Source organism: Bos indicus x Bos taurus, chromosome 1, assembly GCF_003369695.1.
Source record: "Bos indicus x Bos taurus breed Angus x Brahman F1 hybrid chromosome 1, Bos_hybrid_MaternalHap_v2.0, whole genome shotgun sequence".
Classification (NCBI taxonomy): Eukaryota; Metazoa; Chordata; class Mammalia; order Artiodactyla; family Bovidae; genus Bos; species Bos indicus x Bos taurus.
This window is the reverse complement of record NC_040076.1, coordinates 74,613,457-74,629,500: the sequence shown is the minus strand read 5'-3', so window position 1 is coordinate 74,629,500 and position 16,044 is coordinate 74,613,457. Positions and strand designations below refer to the sequence as shown.

At 41.4% G+C, this 16,044-nt stretch overlaps 1 protein-coding gene across 2 annotated transcripts in view; it reads right to left on the bottom strand.

Moving 5' to 3' along the window:
• FGF12 (fibroblast growth factor 12) overlaps window positions 1-16,044 on the bottom strand; it is a 620,602-nt gene that overhangs the window by 408,051 nt on the left and 196,507 nt on the right. Inside the window, exon 1 of one of the 2 annotated variants that reach the window (XM_027538348.1) lies at window positions 11,029-11,697. The exons of the other annotated variant lie outside the window; for it this stretch is intronic. Within the exon in view, the coding sequence (XP_027394149.1) occupies window positions 11,029-11,119 (91 nt within the window). The 5' untranslated portion in view covers window positions 11,120-11,697. Of the gene's footprint in view, window positions 1-11,028; window positions 11,698-16,044 lie in introns of those variants that run through there. 2 annotated transcript variants of the gene reach the window in all.

Here is a 16,044-nt window from a genome sequence, read left to right as displayed (position 1 = left end):
GCCTCGTGGGCTGCTGTCTATGGGGTCACACAGGGTCGGACACGACTGAAGCGACTTAGCAGCAGCAGCAGCAGACTGATATCTGTTACTCCTCATCTGGCATTATTTAAAATAGAATAACCCAAACATTTGGAAATGTGCTGATAAGTGCCATGATTGCTTCCTCTAGACCAGGAGTGGCCAGAGCATGTCTTACGCTAGGAGTGTTTCTCCTAAAGAACATTCATGCTTCACTCTCAGCCATCCTGCAATAAAACCAATAAGCCTTGGAAGAGGACTGAATTGAATACCCTTATTCTCTCTCTGGAACCTGAAGGAGTAGTTCCTAGTCCTGAGGAAAACAAAGAATATCCATAATGCAGAGGATTAGATGGCATCACCGACTCGATGGACATGAGTTTCAGCAAGCTCCAGGAGCTGGTCATGGACAGGGAAGCCTGGAGTGCTGCAGCCCATGGGGTTGCAAAGAGTCAGACACGACTGAGCGACTGAACTGAACTGAGAGATAGGATAGGAGCTAAACAGAGATGACCAGACAGCTTTCGCAAAGAAGGACACAGCCTATGGACTTTCTGAGCGGTGATAGTTAATGTAAGTCTATAGATTTCCATTCTTGCAGTGCTATACACCTCTGATTTCCTCAAGAATTTAGTAAATTATTCTGAAGCCCCACAGTCTGGTTTTCTTTAAACTTTGAAGAGAAGAGTAACAAAGCTCTTGCATCTCAGTGGTTCAGAGTAAAGAATATTGACAGAGATATCAAATGAATACCAGGATATGTTTGTGGAACATGGAAATATTCCTCAATATTTCTGAGAAACTACCTGGTGAGAGAAACATAACAAAGGAATAATAATAATTAAAAAAAAAAAAAACAGCAATCCACTGAATGAACCTAGCTTCCAGGACTTGAAAATAAATTAAAATGAATTTACTTAATGCTGAGGAGGTCAGGAATTTTTTTCAGTTACACTGATTCTATAGTATTAAAACAATGTGACATTCAGTTGCTTCCTGTTTGATCTTCTAAATAATCTACCAACACAATAGAGTTAAAACTTGAGCAACTTAAACTATTAAGAATAAGTGTTACTATGTTTAATTCCAAAAATTCAGTTATCAAAAGTCACTTAAAGAATATCATCCAAATTACCTGTCAGAGCCAAATTACTCTGCAATATCACTTTATATTTGTTTCTATGGATGAAATAAAACCCAGAATTTTCCTTAATGTTGTTCAAATTACGATAATTATTAGTTTTAAGAAAACAAATTGGAATCTTTGCAAGTGAAATTGGCTAGATACAGATTCCTATTGCTTTTTACCAGAATAAAGGCCTATCTTGAACAATAAAGAAAATTATAAATATAGATCAAAATTTTAGATATATTCTAAGATTGAGTATGGCACACATTTTTTTTTTACCTTAAATTAAGAGAAAGACTAAGACAGGATAAATCACAGACTAACAGCATGCATTTGGTATTTTATAATACCAGGAGGGACAAAAGGCAAGACAAAGAAGAACAGGAAATACTAAATGCCGAGTATCCAGGATTTCACAGGCTAAGAACCCTACAGATACTAATGCATTTAATCTTTAGACCAACCCTATAAAAGCAGAACTATCATTAGGCACCATCTTGAGACATATGAGACACCAGGAACTATCACACAGGGCCAGGAAAATACTATATGGCTGTTAAAAGTGTAAGTTACTTAAGGATATAGGGACATATCAACACCCTTCAAAATAGTTCTGTCTTTGAAAGTTACATGCTATGAGAGTAAATTTTTGCTCCAACTTTTCACATTCACTTTTGGTCCACAAAAGGTTTTTTGGAATTCTCCAACAAATGGGAAGAGAGTCTATGCCCTTCCATCTACCCTTCTCACTCCATTCCAAGGAAGAGGAAAACTTACCTGATTGCTGAGACTGGGGAGAAAAAAATGGGGCCAGTGAAGCTTAGCCTGTTGTGGGATCTACCTGCTCACAGGCTGGACACATGCTGAGCTGCCAGGTAGGCACAAGTAGCTCAGGACGCAGACCTGACTTTACAGGTAAATGTTGGGAACCAGGTGGTGCAGTAGTAAAGAATCTGCCTGCCAATGCAGGAGACACAGGAGATGTGGGGAAGGAAATGGCAACCCATTCCAGTTTTCTTGCCTGGAGAATCCCATGGACAGAGGATCCAGGCAAGGTACAGTCCATGGGGTCACAAAGAGTCAGACTCGACTGAGCGAACAACACACACAAATAATTAGAAACAATGCAGAAATGCACAAAGTTCAAAAGAATTCTCCTTTCCCACCGTCCCAAAAGTATCTCTCTCCTACTATTAACTGCTTCACTACTTTCTATTAACAGCTGCTTATAATTCCTCTTAGAAAACAATATTTTCCAAATATTTAGATATGAGTATTTCTTTCCATATTTAGAATAACCATTTAAGTTCATGTGAAAAGAAACAAACAAGGCATATAACTTGTGTGTGATAACTTGTGTTTTTAAAACCCACACACCAAGAAGGGAAGGGGTTATATCAAGGTTATGGTTGTGTAAGTGACTTTCTTATTCTACAGAGACTTTACATTTTCAGTTTCCTGTTATAGAAAAAAACTGCATAATCTAAACATGTATCACTATATAGTTTTTATTATAAAAGGAACATATTTCCATTAAAATTCAAATTAATATAGAAATATGTAAAGCAAAAAGCAAGTCTCTGCCATCAAACTCCCTAAAGGTAACTGCCATTAACAATTTTGAATGCAGACACACACACACACATGCACACACACACACACACACACTTGCATAAGTGCACAGATATTTTAAATAGAGATACATTTATAAATTCAAATTTTTTCAGGAGAAAATAAATTTACATAGACATATAAATCTTCACCTGGATAAAGCTTGGTTCTCTAATCTGTATTATATAACTATGAAGAAAAATGCCATTCTGCCTAAACTGTATTGGTGTCTGGAAGCCAAAGGCCAAAACTAGTGATTGATATTCATTTTTCATACCACAACAGTTTAAGAAACTATACCACCAACCTTTCGCATTGTTTTTCACAATTTCCAGGCCATCCCCTTGCACCAGGTTGGCACAAAACATTACTGCCTGGAATTCCCAGTTATTAACCTGGCTCCAGACTGGATAGTTGGAATCAAAGACACATTCACCACCTCCAGTCTGAGTTACTTACGGAGTGCTAAGATGGGCAGGGGATAAGTGCTTCATCACTCTCGTTTTGAGAATGGCTTCATAAAGACTTTATCAATGTTGTCTACCCACATGTTCCTCAGTGCCAAGGTCAGATACTGAGCCAACACAGCGACTCACTGATTCTCAAGTTCCTCCAAGTTAAGCAAATAATTAGTGCTTTAGAGAATGATCCAGCTAGCAACTACCCCTCTCCCCTCAAAAAAGAGATTCATTTTGCGCCACTAAGCTTTATTTAAAGACCATGCAATCGAATCCCAGCTGGCTTCATTGAAGCAGCAACGTGGGCAATCAGTGACACCAACTGCAATGCTATCGTTTCTATAAACAGTAATGAGAGGGGGTAGGATGGTACTAGAAGCTTATGTATAAACAAGAAAGATCATTTCAGCAAGAGAGACTTATCTTCGCAGATTCACAGTATCTTTCTGATATTCACCCTAGGAAATATAAATATCCTGCAACACTTAATGGAATTAGAAATAATATTCGGACATGGCATTCATAACATTGTACAATGAAAATAACATAGTGTAAAGGTAGCAATTTCATAGACTGAACTGTACAAAGGAAAGCTTCATTGTTTCAAGATATTCCAGGGAAATTAAGACAGCAGACCTATAAGTATTCCCAGAATGTCTCTTTCTAACCCTGATACCAGAGAATAAAACTTGCACCTTTCTTAGAAACTGATGTGTTACATCTGGGTGTGAACAAATGGACTTGGGTTGAGGGAGGGACAAAGAAGAGGCATAACACAGATAACTAGGCAGGACATCTGAATATGAGCAGTGATGAGTAAGCTTGAATTGAGTTGTAGGCTAATTCTTTGTAAAAAAAAAATGCTTTTTCATATCTGCTTCTTATTTTTATTCAAACACACTCTTCCAATAAAATATACAGAGATACTATTCCTCTCCATTAGAGCCCCCATCTGTCCCACCCAGCAATACCTTTTGAACTCTTAAATGCTTTAACAAGCTCTGGGAGATAAACACAAAACCCAGGAAAAATTAATTATTACTTCCTTGGGATCAGGTAAGAGACTATTAAACTATAATAAACTGATGCTCCCAGGTACTCCACTTTGGGCATGTATCATATACTGCCTAATATGGCAGCTCTTGCTTGTCCTTCTCTCTCTCTCTCTGCTGGATTTCCTGTGCCAACCACAGAGCCTAGCAGCAATTAGTCCTTAAAGAATGTTTGCTAAATAAAAAAAAAAAATGGAAAGCCCTGAAGTCAGAGACATGTTTCTTTAACTTTCTATCCTAAGATGGATAAAGACAGGAAGAAGGGAGGGGTGCCAGCTGTGGAGGGCTATTTGGCATGACACATACATCCTAGGCTTCCAAAAGTCTGACTTCACTCTTTTGCTTTACTTAGCCCAAGAGGCAGGCAAATGGACTGCTGCTCCATGACCCAGATGGAGCATTCAGCCCAATCCCTTCACCATAAAGTACTGCCCTGGTTTTCTTCACATGCACACAGCTCTTAATTTATAAGCTGAGAGAAAAACAATTTTATTTGCATTTTCCTTTGTCTGGAAAAACTGCAGCAGAGATGAGAGCTGCCATGTTAGCACTGTTTTTCAAGTAATGCAGCTAGTTCGTTTCCAGGAACTCTGGGGCATTAATAGGTATTACAGTTTCCATACAGCAGAGTAAGTACAAAGGAGCACCTGAGTCCTTAAGCACCTTGCAAATAAAGTACCACTTTGAAAGAATAATCTCAAATATCAATGGAGCTTCACTGCATTTTGGGAAGGGAAGATGAGTATCATTTAAGAAGCAATGTACTCACTAGTCTCAGAACAACCACTAACTTACTGCTGCTGCTGCTGCTGCTAAGTCACTTTGGTAGTGTCCGACTCTGTGTGACCCCACAGACGGCAGCCCACCAGGCTCTGCCGTCCCTGGGATTCTCCAGGCAAGAGTACTGGAGTGGGTTGCCATTTCTCCACACTAATTTACTAGATGATGCCAAAACCCCATACTTTGGTACGCTAAACTAATTATTCAAAGATTATGAAAGGAAACCAATACATCAATTCATTATATACTACAGACGGTATCATAGAGAAGTTAAAGTGATTGACTAGAAAGAATCTTAAACTGAGCCCAATAATCCTCCATTAAATTTTATTATGTTAAACTCTACTGCCTTACTACCCATCAGGATATACCAGATAACAAATGACCTTAAAAATCTAAGTTATTTACAAAGAGAAGTTTTTAACTTCTCTAATGTGCTAAATGCCCACCAAGGGTCATACAGTCCTATTACTACAGACACTCAGGGACACAGACTGATGGAACAACCACTACCTTGAACATCATCAGGTCAGAAGTAGAGAGAATTGTGCTCTGGTTATTAAAGTTTCCACTTGGAAGGGAGGTGTGTCACTTCTGCGCACGTTTCCCTAGCTAATGCAAGTCATATGGCCACACCTAAGTTCAGGGGAAGGTGATAATGCCATGCATCCTGCAATGTGCCCAAGAGAAGAACCCAAAATACCGGGTAAACAGTGATAATGCCGACTACATAGGCACTTAGCAAATTGCTTTTTTAAAGTAATGCAAGACAAATGAACTAAGAATAAGCACTAACTTTTTTAATTTAACACTGAAAACATCATGTAAAAACAAAAATCCCTTTGAAAATGAAAGCCATAAAAAAACAATGATCATTTTGTATATTTTATGTTTCACATTCATTTTACCCATTGGAGCAGTATTGAAACAGTGAAGAATTTTAGACTTACAACATAAAAACCTGCTCAAATAAAGATTCTATGACAAAGGTCCATGTAGTCAAAGCTATGGTTTTTCCAATAGTCATGTGAGAGTCAATGTGAGAGATGGACCATAAAGAAGGCTGAGTGCCAAAGAACTGATGCATTCAAACTGTGGTGATGGAGAAGACTCTTGAGAGCCCCAATGGACAACAAGAGATCAAACTAGTCAATCCTAAAGGAAATCAACCCTGAATATTCATTGGAAGGACTGATACTGAAGCTGAAGCTCTAATACTTTGGCTATCTGATGGGAAGAGTCGACTCACTGGAAAAGACCTTGATGCTGGGAAAGATTGAGGGCAGGAGAAGTGGGCAACAGAGGATGAGATGGTTGGATGACATCACCAACTCAATAGACATGAGTTTGAGCAGACTTCGGGAGATGGTGAAAGACAGGGAAGGCTGGCATGCTGAAGGCCATGGGGTAGCAAAGAGTCAGACATGACTGAGTGACTGAACAACAACAGAAAGTAAAGGTATAGTGGAGCTGAAAACAGCTGCATAATGCCATCTTTGTAGAGGATCCCTTCCTGGGAAGTGAACCAAAAGCAACAGCCACTTTGCCATGGAACATTCTTTCTTGGATCAGCTGACTGTCCTGTATAGGAGCTAAAGCCTGCACCCCTTAGATACATACTCCCTGATACAACCTGACTCTAAAAGAGCAGTCTCAATTTAGATGTCAGCACTATACTTGAAAGGAAGGGTCTGCCTGGGTTTTGGTTGTGTGTTTTTATTAGGATGGATAAGTATTTTTGCCTAGTATTTCAATCCTCCATCAAGGCCACTTGATGTGGGTGGACAGTTCAATCTCTACACATTTGATAATCCTCTATGCTATCAGGCCGGAGAAGGCAATGGCACCCCACTCCAGTACTCTTGCCTGGAAAATCCCATGGACGGAGGAGCCTGGTGGGCTGCAGTCCATGGGGTTGCTAAGAGTCGGACACGACTGAGCGACTTCACTTTCACTTTTCACTTTCATGCATTGGAGAAGGAAATGGCAACCCACTCCAGTGTTCTTGCCTGGAGAATCCCACGGACCGGGGAGCCTGGTGAGCTGCCGTCTATGGGGTCGCACAGAGTCGGACACGACTGACAGGACTTAGCAGCAGCAGCAGCATGCTATCAGGCTGAGGCAGCGCTAATTGACCGATTCTTGCAGAGGAGTGATGACTATACACAGAAGGAGAAAAGACTAAGATTTGACTTTCCAGAATTGCCTGGGGTAATAAGACAAGCACATCGCTACCCCTGGCTAGGTGTGCGTGCATGCACACCCACACGCACACACGTTACTACTACCACAGGGACCAAGCCAAAGTGCTGCTATCCCCTGTCAGGCTGATGCCCACTGGAGCTTTCTCAGGGTCTCCTTTTGAGGCATCAGAATGGTCTTTCCTGGTGAAGTGATGATAAAGCTGTAACCTTAACACCCCTCTTTGATAGAATTCTTCTGCTTTCCTCTCAAGTAGATCTTGAGAGAAATAGAGTAGGCATTAAAGTTCTTGTTTTAATCTCTGAGCTTCCATTTCTTTGTAAAAGTCCCATCTCTAGAGAAAAGTGAATCTGCTTTACTCACCCTTTAAGCTGAAAATATAGTATTTTACCAGGTTAATAAAAATGCCATATACTCTGAGCAGATTTGTTTAAAATTTTAAATGTACTACCTGTCGTTTAACATATAGACTCCCATGAAAACAAAAACAAATAATTTTTATTTTGAGAAATGGAAAAAAAGAATCATAACTGACTGGAAATAGCCTTAAACCATCTATTTAATCTTGTCCAAGATTGTCTTCTATTTGACATTTTATGCTATCTCCATTCTACAGAAGTACAAAGGATTTATAAACTAATATAATGGATAAATTAGACAATGTAATAATATTTGATATTGCAGAAGAAAGACAAGTAATAAAATGTTTTTATTATACTAAGAAGCTCAAGAATTAGTAATAATTATTTTGTATTTTCTTAATCCTACTTATCAAATAAAACGTAAATAGAATATTAAAATATTTATAATTTCAAAAGTTCAACAATCTATCAGGAGAATCTTTTAACCTCTTATAACAAATTATGTTACTTTTTTCCTGTGGCCCTTAATCCCTCAACTGTAAAATGATGGGGCAGAAGTAGCTTGCATAAAACCTTTTACTCCATGTTAACATGGCTCAAAATATTACTGTATTTCTCTTTCGGTAAGTTTAAAAAATTAAAATTGTGTACTCCAGCTCTATTTATATAAATTTGCTCCATGAAAATGTATCTGATGTCTTGACTTCAATTTGCATTCACAAACTGGGCATAACATATCATGCAGAATTGCTCATACTAACAGTAAAAGTCACATGAAAGAAATCACTTTAAAATGGAACACAATAATAATATCTAAAATACACTGAACATGTTATACATGGTAGACTCAAAGTTCTTAGCACAATGCCTGGCATCTAGTAAGAACTCAATAAATCTTTGAAAATGTGAAATTGTTAGTCACTCAGTCATGTCCCACTCTTTGTGACCCCATGAACTGCAGGCTGCCAGGCTTCTCTGTCCATGGGATTCTCCAGGTCAGAACACTGGAGTGGGTAGCTGTTCCCTTCTCCAGGGGATCTTCCCAACCCAGGGATCAAACCCTGGTCTCCTGCATTGCAGGCAGATTCTTTGAGCCACCAGGGCATTTCCTCCTCCAATGCATGAAAGTGAAAAGTGAAAGTGAAGTTGCTTAGTCGTCTCCGGCTCTTAGCAACCCCATGGACTGCAGCCTACCAGGCTCCTCCGTCCGTGGGATTTTCCAGGCAAGAGTACTGGAGTGGGGTGCCATTGCCTTCTCCCAATAAATCTTTACCTGTTATTAATTCATTTAATCTTTACCACAACCTATGAGGTAAGTACTATTATCAAAGTAATTTACATTTCTGCAAGGTCATGTAAGTTATCCAAGATTATAAATTAATAAAAGCCACAATTCAAACAAAAGCAATATAGTGTCCAGAAACAATCACTTAGCAATTCTGTACATTACCTCCGTCTGGGGAAAGGGTATAAAAGGGACCTTCGTCTTTACTTGTGACTATACCCTTTTACAAAAATTCCTCTAGAGTGACAGTTCCCTAAATAACCAAACACCCCACTAAATCACAATGCATATATAAAGTGCAACAGTTTTCATACGTTCACATGTTAAATCTAGGATTCGGTAAGAAATAGGAAGCAGGCTAGAGCTATCATTATTCCTACTTTTTTCAGATGAAAATACTGACTTTGAAAAATCCTCAGTAACTTTATTGAAACTGCTTTATAACTGAGTCTTCTGACTCTAAGTCTCATGATTTTGCAACAACCTATGCTTCTCCATCACACATATTATCACCTCTGTTTGGATCTGTTACCATTTGAAAGACCGATTCTGTATGTAAATGAACATGTTATCTATTTTTATAAGAAGTCTTTATCATACACCATACATACCTTAAAAATTTTCATATCTAGGAAATAAATACCCAAGTTATAGTCTGTTCATGTTTTACTTCATGTAGATAAGGAAAACTGAAATAATATTAACATACATCTCTGTTGGCTTCCTGAAATATGTATTCAAAACATAAAACTTCAAGCATATTCATTTAGAATATAGCGATTTGATATTTTTCAGCACTTATAAATATGGTGGCAAAAGATGTCTAAATCATCTTCTGAACTGAATAAAAGTCAAGATACTGAGATCTCACTGCTGATTTCATTTCAAAAGTGTATGTTCTCATACTTCACATATAGTTAAAGTATTTAATTAATTCTTTTAGAAGTTTTATTTTTCATTTACAGTGGTGAGGAAGCAGCAAGTCAAAGTTTTAGAAAGGATAAATGAAACCTATATATATTCTAATCTTTCCAAGTATAATCTTCATAGCTCCAGTACAGACTGAAAATAGGTACTTAACCAAATGAATCAGATCCCCCAGAATAACATATGAAGTTTTAAACCTGAAACCTATTATAAAAGCGTTAAATTTTTGAACATTAAAGTTACTTGGAATTAATGGACCAAAAATTATTTTACAGAGGCACGTGTTTAGACATAATTAGGAGCACCTTTTCTCTCTCCTCACATCCCGCCCCCATTTTGTAAACAGAAAACCAAAAGACACAAAACTTGGGTTAACATTTGCAAGACTACTAGACAACCCACTTTAAAAAGAACTTACATCATAAAAAAGAGATGGACAATTCAAAGTGTGGTAAACAGCTCACTTCATCTGCAAGGCTTCGGCAGAAAAGAATCACACTTGGTTGTAGGTTTTTTATTTCTTTCATTAAAAATTTTAATCGTTTTTTCAATATCGCAGGTCATTAAAAGGGTCTGATTTTCTTCCTTTCTCTTCCTGAGCTTTTCCTGAGGGACCTAGTTGGCTAAACCCAGATCTAATTGGGGCTCTTTTGTTTCACCATCAGTTCAAAGATTGCTTGACCTCCAGGGCAAAACGTACTCTCTCTGACGATGGCAGTTTGTCTACTTTCCAGACAAAACAAGAACAATAAAAGATAACCTGCCTCGCCAGCCACCTGTTTAAAAGTCCCCTCTCCTGTCGAAAGCATCGGCAACTTCTCAAGAGGAGACTTTGAGCAACTCCAAGTCGCACGCCGCCCTCGCAAGTCACAAGGAGAGAGCCGCGAGGAAGTGCGAAAGCAGGTCACTGGAAGCACCCCTCGGAAAGAGACCCGCGGGATCCAGCTCAGGCGCTGGGCGATAGCCAAAGCGTTCTATACAACAAGGATGACTTCAGGGATTTAAGAGGAGGGGAAAAAAAAATTTTTTTTTCAAAGACAGAACTGGCGACGGGGCCATGATCTCACCCCAGTAAGGAAACGCCTTCCTTCCATCATTTACAGCGCTGATTAAAGGAGCAGAGTAGGTAGCAGAGAGGGGACCAGAAAGAAGGAAGAGGGCTGGGCATCTGCAGGACTGGGGCTAAGGAAAGAACATTTCTCACCACTTAGGCTGCTGCTGGACCTCAGGCTCCTTCCACAGAGACACTGCAGCATATGCACTCCTTTCTTCAAAGAAAGCTCAAGAATCTTCATGGAGAAGCGCGTGTGTGGGGTTGGTCAACTCCCCGCCCACCTCCGCTAATTGTCCAACCAAAAGGCGGCCTGCCTGGGGAAGCCGGGTCCCAAATCCATGGTGCGCGCGTCCCGGGCGCACAGCGGTTCGCACGTCGGCCCGGCCGGAGCCGGGGTTGGGGCTGGAACGCGGCGGGTGCGGGGCCGGGGCAAGGCTGGGAGGAGGAAGCGCCTCCCGGCTGGGGGCAGCCTCCGGGGGAGCGGGAGGTGCGGCCACACCCCAGCGGTCTCGGCCGTGACACTTTGGGACTTCCCCCAAGGAGGCGGCGGGGCTGCGGGCAGGAGCGCACCGGCCGAGCGGAGGACGTCACCGTGGGTTGGTGCCCCCTTCCAGGTGCGAGCGCCGGGAGGGACGAGGGCGGGATCCCCAAGGGCCCTGGCACCCTGTCAGCTCCTATTCGCGTCGGGCGGTGAGTCCTGGGCTTCCGCCTCCCTGGGTGCCCCCGCCGTGCGGGGCGGCGCGGCGCGGAGCGGAGAGGGGCTCCCAGGGCCGGAAGGCAGCGCTCCCGCGGGCTGCGCGCGGGCTGAGGGCGACTCCGGCGTGGGAATCCGGCGGAAGGGAAGCGCCCGCAGGAAGGGCTGGACCCAGGAGGCTGCCGAGCGTCAGAAGCGACTCCAGGGAACAGGGGGGTGGGGTTGGGGGTGGGGAGGCGGGGATGTGGAATGAAGAAAGCTCTAGGGTTCGGGCGCGCGGAGAGAAGGGGTGCCTAGGCGTGGGCGTCTGACCGATGTTCTGTGACCTTGGGTAAGTCCCATACCACCCTGGGCGTCACTTTTCCCCTCCGTAAAACAGGGCGGGGAAGACGGTGCAGAATAGAGAACTGGCAGCTGCTTGTTGGTCCCTGGGCTTCCCAATCTCCCGGAAAAGCTGAGCACAAGTGCCATGGGAAGGCGGGTGCAGATGGAGTAAGGGGGGCTAGAAGGGAAGGCCAGCGTACAGAGGCCTTCCTGAATGCTGTAAGGAAAGGCAGGTGAGGCGGGAAATCTGAAAACAATAGCAATGTTTTACTTTGTCGCAATATTCTGTCAGGCTCTGTCTCTGCCAATTGGCCCCAAATATAACCAGCGAGCTTCCTTGGTTCTAAAGGTCTCGATTTCTTTTTCCCCCAGCAGCAACTCCTTTAACTTTCCCTTTTGTTTTCTTTTCTTTCTGTTTCTTCTCCCTCCCCTCCTTCCTTTTCCTTTCTTCCTTCCTTCCTCTCTCCCTCCGGGCCTCCCTCCCTTCTCAGAGGCTGTCAGTGCCCTTTTGGAAGTCCGATTAGTGAGGCACCAGGAATGCTGGTGTTGCTATCAGAGTCCATCCTATCTGGAATGTCAAAGTAAGAAGGGACCTTAGAAGATACAGCAATACAGCAAGTGGTTAAAAGCACAGACACTGGCAACAAGCAGCTGAAGTGAAAATTCCTATTAACTGTGTGACCTTGAACAAATCTCTTAACTTCTTTGTGCCTCAGTTTCCATATCTCTAAAAGAGTTAATAATACAATAGCATCTACATCTTGTACCTTTATTGAATATTAAAAAAAAACTCAATACAAAATAACTACTGTAATAGTGTTAGCAAGTATTATTACATAGCTTCCAACCTGTAGGGTTTTCCATCACTCTCACTTTCCCGTAAATGCCAGCATCCACTCCAGTGTCTACATCTCTGCTTGCACAGTTCAGGTAATAGACTCACCAGCTCCCAGGTAGTTCATTGCACAAAACCTATTCTAAGATTTACCCTGACATTGAGCCAAAAACTTATTTGACTTTCTTTCTACCCATTGCCTCCGGGCTACCTCGCACTAGCTGGTTAGCTCTTCCCAGCAAGAGCGTGAAAAGTGTTTTCATCACCCCTTTCCTCTTTCTCTTCTCTAGGCTGATCCTTCACAGTTCCTGTGGGGTTCCCTGGAGATTGAAGCTTAAGGTTATAGTTGCCTGGAAAAGTTAAGTCTCTTCCTCTTTCCTCTCAAAGGTGATGGAAGAAAGCCAGAACATCAGGAGGGTCTTTTGAGCCCTCAGCCACCACTGGCTCCACATTCTCTTTCAGAATTGAGCTCCAGGCAAGGTCATTTGGGGTGGTTCCAAGACTCAAACAGATATGTCCAGGCCTACCTTCCCATGGGGCTTCCCTGGTAACTCAGCTGGTAAAGAATCCACCTGCAATGCAGAAGACCCCGGTTCGATTCCTGTGTCAGGAAGATCCCCTGGAGAAGGGATAGGCTATCCACTCCAGTATTCTTGGGCTTCCCTAGTGGCTCAGCTGGTAAAGAATCCGCCTGCAATGTGGGAGACCTGAGTTCTATCCTTGCATTGGAAAGATCCCCTGGAGAAGGGAACGGCTATCCACTCCAGTATTCTGGCCTGGAGAATTCCATGGACTCTATAGTCAATGGGGTCTCAAAGAGTTGGACACGACTGAGCAACTTTCACTTTTCACTTTTTTTCACATGCAGGAGACCCTGGTTTGATTCCTGGGTCAGGAAGATCCTTGGAGAAGGCATAGGCTACCCACTCTAGTATTCATGGGCTTCTGGTGGCTCAGAGGTAAAGAATCCACCTGCAATACGGGAGACCTGGGTTCTGTCCCTGGGTTGGGAAGATCCCCTGGAGGAGGACATGGCAACCCACTCCAGTATTCTTGCATGGAGAATCCCCATGGACAAAGAAGCCTGGCAGGCTATGGTTCATGTGGTCACAAAGAGTTGGACATGACTGAGTGACTGAGCACACACACACCTTCCAGTCACTCCTTAGTCCCCTTGTTGAGTGCAATCACCCCAGTTCTGTGGGCTCCACAGTCCTGAAAGAACTTGCTAAAGCTAGAGAGGTAATGAGCCTCAGGGCAATCTGGGCCATGGCCCTTGTCGTTCCAGTCTCTGCGGAGATTAGTGAGAAACTTGGCTCATCTGGGGATTTTACCCATAGAAATTCCCCATGGAGGGAGAGATAATTAGCAAAAGGAAAACATCTAAAAATAGTCCTTCCTGCTGCAGCAGAGGCAGAGAGCTTTCCGGTAGAGCTCTTCTGGTCTGGAACCCAGTGCCCAGAGCTATTTTATACTTTAGGAGAGAAAAGCTATTCCTTGAAACGTAGCAAAAGAATGGGAACTTGAGGAAAGCAAGCAAATCACTGTCTGATTTAAAACACCCATAACCTCTGGAGCATCAATTTTAGTGTTCACAATAAACCTCTCTTCCTACCTGGCAAGGTTGTTGCAAGGATTCAGTGAGATGAAACATGAAAGAGCTTTGATGATTCTAATTATCATTGAAAGATGGAGTGCTCTTGTCAGTTCCCCTGGGTTCTAGGTGCTTCTTGATCGTCTAACATAGTGGCTCTTTTACTTGATTATAGAAAAGCTTTATGTGTGAATCTTTTGTCCCCTCAACAGAACTATAAACTCTTAGAAAACAGGGCAGGAAAGCCAAATCTGTCACAGTTAACATTCAGATGGTCGGCTGTCTTGTTTCAGTGACTGTCACAGTGATTCTTATGGCCAGGTATATTTATCACAGAGAGCAGATCATCATAGTAGTTAAGAAAAAAAAAAAGAACTGGGGAATCACACTTATAGATTTGTGTGTGTGTGTTATTGAACTCTCAAAAGAGTTCAGATTAAACCAAAGAAAGCATATAACATTTCAATGCAAAATATTTTCTTACTATATAACATGGATATTTGACCCAAGTAGGTATAAAAGAGAATTGATCAATGGAATTGTATTACTTAGACTTAGCTTTACAAAAAAAAATAAATAAATAAAGACTTTTGCCCTTATCAGATTTTCATGTACATGCTTGTTAAAACAGCTGCTAAGGTGACATCCAGTTTCACAGTCTACAGTTAGGCATGTCCATGCAGTCTTCCTAAAGTCTATTGGGCAGATCTTAAGAAGACTGCATTTTTACATATACCATAACATCCAAAAGCAAATAGCTTGCAAATAGCAGTAGCCAGGAAAGAGGCACATTTTAGTCTAACCAAAACTTGGAAATTTTCTACTTTGTGTTATTATTCCATAAAGTGAAGTGACGTGAAGTCGCTCAATCGTGTCTGACTCTTTGCGACCCCGTGGACTGTAGCCTACCAGGCTTCTCCTTCGATGGGATTCTCCAGGCAAGAATACTGGAGTGGGTCACAATTTCCTTCTCCAGGGGATCTTCCCAACCCAGGGATCAAACCCGGGTCTCCCGTATTGGAGGCAGACGCTTTAACCTCTGAGCCACCAGGGAAACCCAGTATTCCATAAGCAAAAGTCAAATTTTTTACTAGCAATTATACTTTTAATTTTAAATTAAAGACATGTAATAACCAAATTTTAAATTATAGTATCTGTCTCTAATTAAAATTTTTTAAGTTAGATATTCTGTTTTCTTATTGACCTTGGACCAACTCTAGTAATTGACTCACTCGTGTGATTTCAAAATGAAATCATTAATCATTTTCTGAGAGGGATTGGGAAATCTGGTATATAATTATAAGTGAACTTATTTAAATTCTTAGTATCTAAATTTTTCATTTTATAGAGTTATTTACTCACAGTTTGTAAAAGTTAATAATTGTGTGAGGAAGTTCTGAGATTTTTAAGTGGTAATTTATCTAAAATATTTCTGTTCCTATTAAACATTGGAATCTGTTGACTCTTGGCATCAGCTGTTTAATTAATCAGTGTTTTTATCTGTTTTGAAGTCTTCATTGAATCAGTAATAGCATACTAAGAATATTGCCAGGCCTGAAAAACTTTTAATGAGTATATTTAGTGGCAAAATGTCTATTAAAAGGAAAGCAACTGTATTTAACAAAGAAACCAAACCAAACTGTAAACTGAGGTATGAAAACCAGTCTGATAGCTAATGTAGTATCTTTGTTCTATGATATATGTCTAGACCACTGACTG